General features: G+C 32.4%; 1 protein-coding gene across 1 annotated transcript; it reads left to right on the top strand.

Moving 5' to 3' along the window:
- Positions 1–617: 617 nt before the first annotated feature.
- On the top strand, positions 618–8,789 carry LOC130820644 (uncharacterized). Its single transcript, XM_057686097.1, has 7 exons — positions 618–927; positions 2,337–2,551; positions 4,554–4,687; positions 5,160–5,256; positions 5,721–5,999; positions 6,613–6,950; positions 7,124–8,789. The coding sequence occupies exons 2-7, from the start codon at positions 2,401–2,403 to the stop codon at positions 7,349–7,351; spliced, it is 1,227 nt and encodes a 408-aa protein (XP_057542080.1). The 5' UTR covers positions 618–927; positions 2,337–2,400; the 3' UTR covers positions 7,352–8,789.
- The last annotated feature ends 2,261 nt before the right edge of the window (positions 8,790–11,050 follow it).

The following is an 11,050-nucleotide window of genomic DNA, read 5'->3' as shown; positions in this document are numbered from 1 at the left end:
CTTTAGAATTCTTTCCAAAAAAAAGTTAATACTTAAGATTTTGGAGCCCTTCTGGTGGTTGCACGACGGCACTCCTCACCTACTCTTAGGGTCGAGAATTGAGATTGTATAGTTCATTGATATCTTAGAGATATAACATTGACTTTAAAGTTAGCTTTTTACATTATTTTTTTATCCTACTTGATACAAATTTTAAATTCACCAATAACCACAAATACATAAACAAATAAAAGTACGCCATTGATGAGAATTGGATATTATTATCTAAATCGAAAAGAAAATACCATTTTTCAGAAAAGATACTGAATTCGATGCTTTTTTATTCTTTGGTCATCTAGAGGTGTTAAAGTAGATCTAACAATTTGATATTTACTTGACTTTGTAATCAAGTCCAACTTGAAAAAGAAATTAAAATATATACAATCAATGTGGATAAAAATCTGATTTTAAATTGATCTACAATACTTAATTCATAATCAATCTAATAATTGAATGACCCAAATAGACACTACTATTCTTATCATATGTTGTAATAAAAAAAAGAAAAAAATACACATTAATACATGTATCTCTGGACGATGTTATCTTCTTTTTCAACGAGAGTCTATACTTTGTATCATTGTATCGTATGTACTCTGGTATTCTACTTTTCATCTCTGCAATTATTTTCTCTCTCCTCTAAATTTCCAAAAATACGCCTTTGGAATTTTCTTTTTTTTTTTTTTCAATTTTCATTTTCCTCTTTCTCTCTCATCATTGGAGGGAAAACCAGAAAACTTTCAATATTTCAAAAACCAAACTGAAAAACTTAGTTAAAAAAAATTAAGGTTTTTGTTTTGCTCACTCAAAAAATCATCAATCTTAGAAGAAATCTGCTGGATTTCTTTATTCTTAGGGTTGATTTGATAAGCTCAATTAAGAGTTCAGGTAATGTTTACTTAGCTTATTTCAGCTCACATTTCAAGTTTTGTTCTTGTAGAAATTAGGGTTTTTCTGGGGTACATTGTTAGTTACAGAACAAATTTTTGGTTTAGAATTATTGTGAAAATGGGGGTTTTCTTTAATGTCAATGACGATTTAGCTGTACACATGTATCCAGAAATTTAAAGATTTTAGTTTTTTATTGTTGTATTAAATGACTTAGGTGATTGTTTTTTTTCTACAATAATAACACATGAAATTTTTGAAATTATTTGGGCCTAAACTAAACTAGCTTTCATCTGATTTGTTAAAAAAGATGGGATATGTTTAATTTGGGGATTTGGCAATTTTTGGTGTAGATGAAAATTGTTCCGTTTCTGGGTTTGTGGTTCATGAATTTTGTTTTTGCTGTTTACAGCTTGCAATTTGTAAAGTTGATGAGCAGATGTAATGATTTAAATGGGTTTTAGGTTGCTATTGGCATGCAATTGATTGCTAAATGATGCATTTTGCAATTTCCTTTAAATAATTAAAGTACTATAGTTTACTAGGAGTAATTAGTAAATATAGAAGTGATACATGGAGTACTTGTGAATTGGCTGCATGGGCGAAGCCAAGTTATAAATTTGGACGTCACCAAAATAATTATAGTTGAATAATCATACACAAGAAAATAATTATTTTAAAATTTCAAGTTTTTGTTTTTTTGTTGAAGACTTCAAAAGTTGAAAGGATTGTATAAGTTAAATTCATAAGGATTGTATGAGTTTCTTGGAATAACTGGTTAGCTTAGACAAGTTACTTATCAGCTAGCTTAAACACCTCATTTCTCGGTCAATACGTCCAGCTAATTAAATCAACTAAGAGCTTTAACCAATAGCACCCCTAACAGCCATTTGCCAAACATACCTTCACTATTTTGTGATACTTAATCGATTCGTATATTATATAGGTGTAATATAAATTAGTAAGGGGTCAAGTTTAAATACAACATGTAACATATTTGGGCCAAGGGTCCGGGCCTCTCGTGTCCTCCGATGTTTGGCTGATGTGTTGGTCTTGTCCAGTGACTAGTGAATCTCCATATTCAGTTGTCATTGTAGAATTTGAATTATCATTCTTAATGATATACGTTTGTCTTGCCACTGTGTTTGGTGGTATTTAGTTCCGAAGTCTGCTTCTTGCTTATAAATAAGGAAATGCTTGTCAGAAATCTGGATGGAAAGGCATGATAATTTTTAGGCCATAAGAATGGTTTCATCTGAGTCTTCTATACATTTTATGTTCAGAGGGATTGTAATTTAGTTCTTATACATAAACCGTAGCCTTTTTGAAGGTTAATTGTGCACTATTTTATGCTTTTGTTCTTTTTCTTCATGCTTTTATGACCATGGTCCATGCTCTACAAAATGCAGTCACCCTCCACAATTGGATTTGAAATTGTGGTGAATGTAAGTCCAAACCATTTTGTCTTTGGCAATGCAAATCAAGAAAGTTTTGTCCAAAAGTTCCCCTCAAAAGCCTTCTACTAGAACACTGAGATCCCAGAAGAAGACATCTGAAAATGTTCAAGTGGTCAAGAAAAAAGCTGCAGAGTTCATTACTTCATCGGCTAGAAAAACAAACAAAGGTAAGACACAATGATTTTTCTGATATTGTCTTTTGTTTCTAAGTCGCATTTTCATGTTTCTACATTCCTAACTGTAAAAGTTTGGAATGCAAAGCTTTGTTATATGCAGCAACGCTGACATGATAGGTTGACGTATGAAATGTTACTCTTTGGAATCAGAGTTTATTCATCTCATATGAATCTTGCATATCCCTGATATGTTAATTTTCTTTCATCATCTTCATCTTTGCAATCTAGGGGTCACTACTCACTAGGGTTTAGGGAACAACCTTATCATTACAAGGATAAGGGTGCATATTTTTGACCCTCTTTACCTCGTCACCTAGGTGGTAAACTGGTAAATTGGAATGTTGTGTCGTTAATTGTCCAACCGTATACCATCAAGTTGTGTGTATTTTGAGTTCAACCATTTAATCCTGCTTAAATAGGAATACTGCTGTGATAGTGGCCATATATCGAATGATTTGAAGTCTATCTATTTCCAATTTTGGGCAACAATTTGTAAGCTTCTGTTGTAAGGTTTATTGTTTAGGTTTCATCAAGGTTACGCCCTGAAAGTTTGCCTCAAATTTAAGTGTGCTGGTCATATAGTTCTCCATTAAACAACTTGCCGGTTTGATTTGGTCTTGATCCTTTTTAAGAATCAATCAACATTTTTTGGGTTTCTGAAGAAGGGCTTTAAAGTCTAGTCAATCACCTGCAAAAATGTTTTCGATAACGTATACAAAGCTGAGTTTGAACATCCATGGCTGTAAATTATTTAGTTAGGTTTGAATTGTGAGCTCCAGAAATAGGCTATGGTGTCTTGAGAGCAAAAAGTTTGTACACAATACGTTGCTGAAAGTATTCTGTAATCATTCTTGTGAAGGAAAAAAGTAAAGCAACTTTGAAGTAATGGAAGACAATCGACCATACAGCACAGTATATGTCTGTAAATTTCACTCATATCCTTTCCCTTTTAAGAATGAAAGACAACATGGTACCGTGTGAATAGTGTTGGAAGCACATTTTCCTCCTCTGATTTAGAGAAGTCAATCTCACAGTAAAGATTAATGTAATAAGGTTGAAAGATATGATCAAAAGGGAACGACAAAAGATCAGAAGGAAATGCTAAAAATACAAGTTAAAGAGTGATTTTGAGGACGTAAAAGGGTTTTCTCTATTCTTCTTTATTGCTGTTATATTTTCGGCAACTTTTTATCCAATTTCTTTCTTATGCAGCTGTACTAGAAGCTCCTAGATTTTGTGTCTTAAGCATAAATAAAAGCTTTCTTATGGTTGATTCTTGATTGATTTTTATGTATTTTCCAAACCTTTTTTTGATATGATTAAGTGCATCTGCTAATTACTAACTATTTAATGTGAATGCTATCCAATTACATAAATAGACATGTTTTCAACGAAAATAACGTTAGATTAGCAATTGTTTAGGGAATTTAGCTGGTATAGAATGAAGACACTACTAAGAATATGCTTTGAAGTTTTGACTTTATAGTTTTTTGTCAGATCAGACTATTTGCAGTTACTGCAGAACTGTGATTACACGGTTATTTTTTCTGAGATCATTAGTTATCCATATGAACCAGGCAGCCAGGGTACCTATAGAAGACTAATAATCAGTGGCTGATATAGTAATGGTCCTAAATAAAAGTGTGGTTATCACGATTTTGTTTAACATAGACGTGGAATGTGTATAGTTTGAACATCATAACTAATCTGCTGATTCATAAAGGGGAAGAGGAATCCAATCACACATTTTTGTCTGGATATTCAATTATTTTCTACCATTATTGTGCAAAGAACTCAGTGAGAGTCTTTGCAACAATTTAATGTATTGTATCTGTATGTACTCAATTTATGGCTATTCTTACTATTTATTTTACACTGTCAACTGAACACAAGTTTATCTTATGGCCATTTCTTGATTATAGCAATAAATTCATGTGTTTCCTTGTAATTGAACTTATAGAAGTATCTTATCATATGGCTGTTTTGACTTCAGGTAGGGCTGCGGCTAAGAGAGATGTAATTTCTGCCAATATAACCTTGACCACTACATACAATTTGCGGCAAGATGATGTTTCTAATGTATCTATGGATTCTGATGATGTTATTGATACTTCTGCAGTCCTGCAGGTAATTGTTCTTACTGTTGCGGATTTTCAGTTCTAACATAGTTATTATTGCTGCATATACTCCATGTCATCCATTAACTTTATTTCAATTACACAAGTCCATCTAAAGCTGTCATCATTCATGTATCAGAAGTTATTATTCTCACTCGATCTCTACAACCTCCCTCTAGCATGTCTATTTAGTATGATCCCTCACGTATCTCCCCAGGCTAGTTCATGGCACTAATTTCTTGAAAAATGTTACAGTTCGCGTCTACATGATTCACATTGTCGGTTAAGTCTAGACGGAGGTTGTAAACTCTGGCATGTCTATTCTGTATGACCCCTCACGTCTTTCCCCAGACTAGTTCATGGAACTAATTTGTTACAGTTTGCTTCTAAATGATTCGCGTTGTCGGTTAAGTCTAGAGGTTGATTTGTTTTCGATCCATCTAAGTGCCCAACTGATTCTTTGTCTAAATGGTATTTCATAGGAACGTAATGAGGGGACTGCACATTGTGACTCAGGAACTATTTTCTCACCATCATTTCATTTGTCAAAAGGTGCTGGTGAAGACTTAGCAGATTCAGGTGAGTCCTAAGATTTATCAAAAGAAGCAATATTTTGTTGCAGTAAGTAATTATTTACTTATTGTAAGAGAAGTTTCTGGAACCTGTTGTTCATTGTTGTTCTTTGAAACTTAAAAGTACATCATTTATCTGGTGCATTTGTCTGCCTGGATCATGTAATTTTCTGTCGTATTGAGAGTTTGGAGTTTAGGTTATGGTCCTTCTGGATTGTTAGCTACAATTTTGTAAACATACTGCTAACATAGAAAACAGATCATGTTTGGAAGGCATGACTTAATCGATACACCAACAACCCGTGTGGTTGTCGGTTCTAAATGGTGGTAATGAGAATGATTTGTAGATTAAATGAAAGGTTGATCATATAAAGTTGATCATAAAAAGTTTGTTTTTTCACAATTTATCTTTACCACCAAATACCAAATTTTTCATAGAATTAGCATTTCTGAAACAAATTTTGATTGCAGATACGAAAGCAGTTTGTATGTCTTCGGACGTCTCAGCAATATATCTTGCTATGAAGAACTCAAAACTGGAATGTTTAGATGAATATGAGCAAGATTCCATGATGGTTGATTCGACCTTGGAGGAAGAGGAGGGATACGAGGAATATAATGATTTTGATCCATACTTCTTTATAAAGAACTTACCTGAACTGTCGGCTGTTATTCCAACGTTTCGACGACATCTGCTACCTAAACAAACACGGAGATGCCCACCAACTACTCTTGTCTTGGACCTGGATGGTATGTATTGCAAGAATAACAACGTTCAAAAAGCTCATATATATTGCATTATGTATTACCAAGTTTAGTTCTTAGGGGGATGAACGTTACCGTGTTCTTTTTTTCTACGCTCATAACTCCCAAGGGCATAACTTATTAATTTGGGGTATGTGCTGACGTGTTGGATCCGGTTCTACATGATCCTTCACCTTATCTAAGACGAAAAATATTTAAGTTAGAATAATTTGCGAATTGCAGCTTTAAAGTATAGGACTTTTGTGAATTACAACATTAATGTTTTTAGTTTTTTTGAATTACAACCACCAAAGTATTAAAGTCTACAGTGTTCAAGCTAAATCGCATAATTTCGACCACTTAACATAAAATTCCGACCACCAAAATGGTCAAAATTATGTGATTTGACATGAATGTTGTAGACTTTGATACTTTGATAGCTGCAATTCGCAAAAACTAAACATTGAGGTTGTAGTTCGAAAAAGTCCTAAACTTTAAGGGTGTAATTCTCAAATTATCCAACTTATATATTGTGCTGTTTTTTTCCTAAAATGTAGATAGCCGAAGCCTCACAGCATAATACTTATCTAACCCAAAGCAAATTTCTTTTACATGGCAGAGACCTTAGTGCACTCGAGCTTGGAGCCTTGTGACAATACAGACTTCACATTTACAGTAAACTTTAACCAGAGCAACCATACAGTATATGTCCGATGTCGTCCCCACCTTCAAGATTTCATGGAAAGGGTGGCTAACCTTTTTGAAATAATTATTTTTACTGCTAGCCAAAGCATTTATGCTGAACAACTACTCAACGTTTTGGATCCAAAGAGGAGGGTATTTCGTCATCGTGTATATCGTGAATCATGCGTTTACGTGGATGGAAACTACTTGAAAGATTTGACTGTTCTTGGTCGTGATTTATCACGTGTGATCATAATTGACAACTCCCCTCAGGTACTTATTCTGAATCAACTTAGTAACATAGGGTACTCGAATGAGTTTCATGCAATGATTGAAGCTAAATCATGCTTCGCTTATTCCCTAATTTTGTTTAGTCATCAGCGTAGTGGTTGTATAGATTTCATGTAACCGTGTGATAGTTTTCGATAATGCTTGTTCAACTGCAGGCATTTGGGTTTCAAGTCGACAATGGAATACCCATTGAAAGTTGGTTCGATGACCGTTCAGATCAAGAGTTACTACTATTACTTCCTTTTCTCGAGAGTTTGATAGGAGTGGAAGATGTGCGGCCATTGATCGCCCAAAAGTTCAACCTGAGACAAAGAATAGCCGCAGCTGTTTACCCATCTTCAAACTCCAATAGAGGGGATCCTTTCGAGAGGTTAGCTTATTAACTGTTCGGCATTAGCTGTATGAGCTATAATCTTTTTTGAGTGAGAATCGGTTGTGTTAAAGTACACGTATTTTAATCAATTAGATAATAAAACGAACATTGTCATCTCCTGTGAAAACATTTGTAATTTTCCGATTCATCTGAGCTATGTTTCTAGTGCACTTGGATGATATAGGTTACGGTGAAACCTTACTCTTACGGTGGTGCACTCTTGTTACGAGCAATTAATAAAATCACGGTCCTTATATTAGGTGATTATGTTTGCTATAATAGTGTTGAATGTGAATAAGTCGACTAAGTTATCGAGGTTTTGTTGATTCATTTTTGTTCCGGGTCATGATCTGGTAATTAAGTTATAACATATTCTCAAGTTGAAAGAGTCTTGAGGTGGGCTCAAAAGGGGCAGCACGCCATATTGCTGGTCCTGAGCTCAAGGATTAAATATACTGTCACCAATGAGAAGAGGGAGTTTAGGAGAGCCTTAGCCGTTAAGTGGCCATGCGATGATTTGAGATACACAAAAACTTGGACGAGACCGTCGCAAGTTAAGATGAAGTGTGGGCCGACCCATTTCACGCGCGTGTAACAACATTTTAATTTTCTGAATATTTATCAATTTTGACCTTAAAGGTGTCAATTTTGAAATTTGATACCTTTAAGGTCAAAATTGATACTTTAACATCAAAATTGAAAAATGCCCAGGCTGTTACACGCGTGAATTGGGTCGGCCCAAATTGATGGTTTCATTATGAAGTCGTCTCGTCCAAGACCACCTGTTTGAGAAGTAACAAGTTGGGTGCATCGGACCTGTACTAGGTGGGAACTGGTGCAGACCAGCTTAGTCGATTAACAAGATTGTTCTTGTACTGTTGTACATAGATATGCATGAAGTACCCGCCAGCCACCATTGCAAGTCATTTTGAATCGATCGTGTTAGGTCATCTAAGAGTATAATGAGAAAAAGGTTAGAGAGGATCCTTAATGTAGTCCGATAGTATCATTTATTTCGTATGTACTTCACACATCCTCGCTTTAGGATTGATTATATCATTGTTCGTTTGTAACAAGTGTTATATTTTATTGTTTTAAGTTGAATTATAGTCAATTGAGATTTAATTGATTTATCTCGATGTTAATTTATAATATGTATAATTAGAACAAATGTTGCAAGTATCTTGTGAGAAGTACATATCTTTAATCATACATATATTTTACAAATGAACACTCGTTTCTCAAATTCAATGTACCATAAGACTGTTTCTAGATGAATGAATTTAGTAGTAGGCCATTCTGATAAAGGATATATTCTCATCATATATTTCACTTGTTATTCTTTATTCACAATATTCAAGTTAAGAGTCATGTTAAAAAGACGCTATATTATGTTTTAAAGCTAAAAAATTAAATAAAATATTTGTGCAAAAATGACTCAATTTATATATCCAGTTAATTTAAAATTATCAAAATATCCTTGTTGTGCGCAAATCATTGTCGCCCTAGGTTTGTTACATAGTGTTTATACAATTTTTAAATTGTTGTCTTGATCATTAGAGGGGCTTTACAAGATATGTTGAATATTTAGACATCTTCAATTCAATTTTAGTTTTCTACAATTTTTTTTTTGTGAGGAGTAGTCAAATCCTAATATCATGAGTATATAATTTATAAAATTAGTATTTAATTACTAAAAAATTGAATATTTTCCCCTTTTCAAAAGTTAAGACAACGATATAACGTAGCCTAATATCCATTTTTATTAGGTATAGTATCATGTGGATTATGATTATGAACTAGTTGTAGGAGCCGTTTTGTATTAATTACACTTAATCCAACTCAAAAGCAACTTGTTAAAGCTCCTAATATTGGCATTTTACAAATTTTGATGTATTTTGTCTAAAGAATATCATTATTATAATTGAAGTTTGATTTTCACCATCTATATAAAAAATTAATTTTCTCTCCTTTTGCATAAAGGGATTCTTTAGTCTTACTCTACGTAAAAATATAGTAATAGTTTATATGCCAATCTCTAGAAAATTTAGCAATACAATGTATAAAAAAGTTGAAATTGAGATCTTGACATTGCTATTGTAATGTATCAAAAGAACCATGAAATTTAAGGAAGAAAAGAAAAAAATTAAAAGAAAAAGAATTGGTGAAACTCCAAAAGAATAAATGCAAAATAGGATGATTGGTTCTTGCACACTCTTTTTTTGTCATCATAATCTTTTATTTGTGTAGAAAATATAGAGGAAAAAAAGGAAAGAAAGAATGGAGCATAAAGAAAAAGGAGTACTCTAATTGCTTGCCACACTAGTGGGGTAGCAAATTTATTCATTCTTTTTGAATTTGTTATACCATTGAGGTGACATTTTCATCCTCAAGCAAAGAAATTAATTAACCTCTATTTTTAACCATTCTTAAGGACATGTTACTTGGTCACCATGCATAATCACTAGGTTGATATTATTGAAACTTCTAAAAGCAAAAGTTTTTGTCCCCTTTTATTTTTTAAATTTTATTAAAGTATTTAATGAAATATAGATTTTTTATTCATCATCATCAGCATAAATTATTTTATGGTAGAGGATAGACATTAAGATCGATTGATTGTAGTGAATAATGACAAAGAGGAAGACTCTTAGTAAAAATATCATCATACCTGTAAAAATTAAAACATGTAAAACATGAATTAATATGATCAAGAGCAACTTTCTACTTAACAAAATAATCATAGATAATTTTTAACTGGATTATAAGACATATAAATTACATTAATATTATCACAATAATAATTTTTTTTGGACTAATAACAAATATTTTTGGTAGAATATATTATACTTGCATATGAGATGTTTTAGTCTAAAAGTACAAGAGATTTGGATGATTATACTTAGTGTGTGGGAAAAAAGGTACCATTATCATATATTTAGATTTTCCCAATTGGCAACTAGCCACTAAAATTGGAGCCTTTAACATCATCATCATAAAAATTTATGTGTTTTAGACTCCTATTTTTATGGGACATATTCACTTAAGTGTTTTTTGTACCCTTTATTCATTGTGTATATCTTTGACCCAACATTATAGTATGAGTGTAGTTTCATCTTTAGGGGTTTAGTATATTGATGATCTCATTAGGTATGTAATTATGTTTATGAACTTGCATGTATGTTTGATAATGTTTTGGATACGATCTTGTTGTCAAGATTTATTTATTGTTTGAATTATAATCAAATTTATATTAATTTACTTGTAATTACTATTTTAACCTTTTGAATTTGCTATATTACATAAAATTGAACTAAAAATCTTTTAACATAATGTTTCATATTTAAATATCCGAAAAAGATACTCTCTCCTATTCAGCTTAAGTGTCCAATTTACTTTTGAGATACTGTTCATTTATCACTCTTAAATTGCATTTTATTATTAATCTATAAGTTAAAACATAGTCACGCGGGATCTTATTTGTTTCGTTTTGATGTAAAGATTATTAATATCAACTTTTTATAATTTTTAATTATACATAACTCGATTTATAATTTTTTGATGTAAAGATGAATAGGAGGGAGTACTATACATTGTGTCTTATATTACAATTATTAAGATCGTTCAAACTTCGAAAGTTCAAGCTTCATTGGATATGAAAATTAAAGGTATTTCGAATAAGAATTGTTTTGTTTGATTTGTTCGCTTT

The sequence above is a fragment of the Amaranthus tricolor genome, chromosome 8 (assembly GCF_026212465.1).
Source record: "Amaranthus tricolor cultivar Red isolate AtriRed21 chromosome 8, ASM2621246v1, whole genome shotgun sequence".
NCBI classification, from domain to species: Eukaryota; Viridiplantae; Streptophyta; class Magnoliopsida; order Caryophyllales; family Amaranthaceae; genus Amaranthus; species Amaranthus tricolor.
Note: the sequence above shows the minus strand (reverse complement) of the source record. Positions and strands in the feature narration are given on the sequence as shown.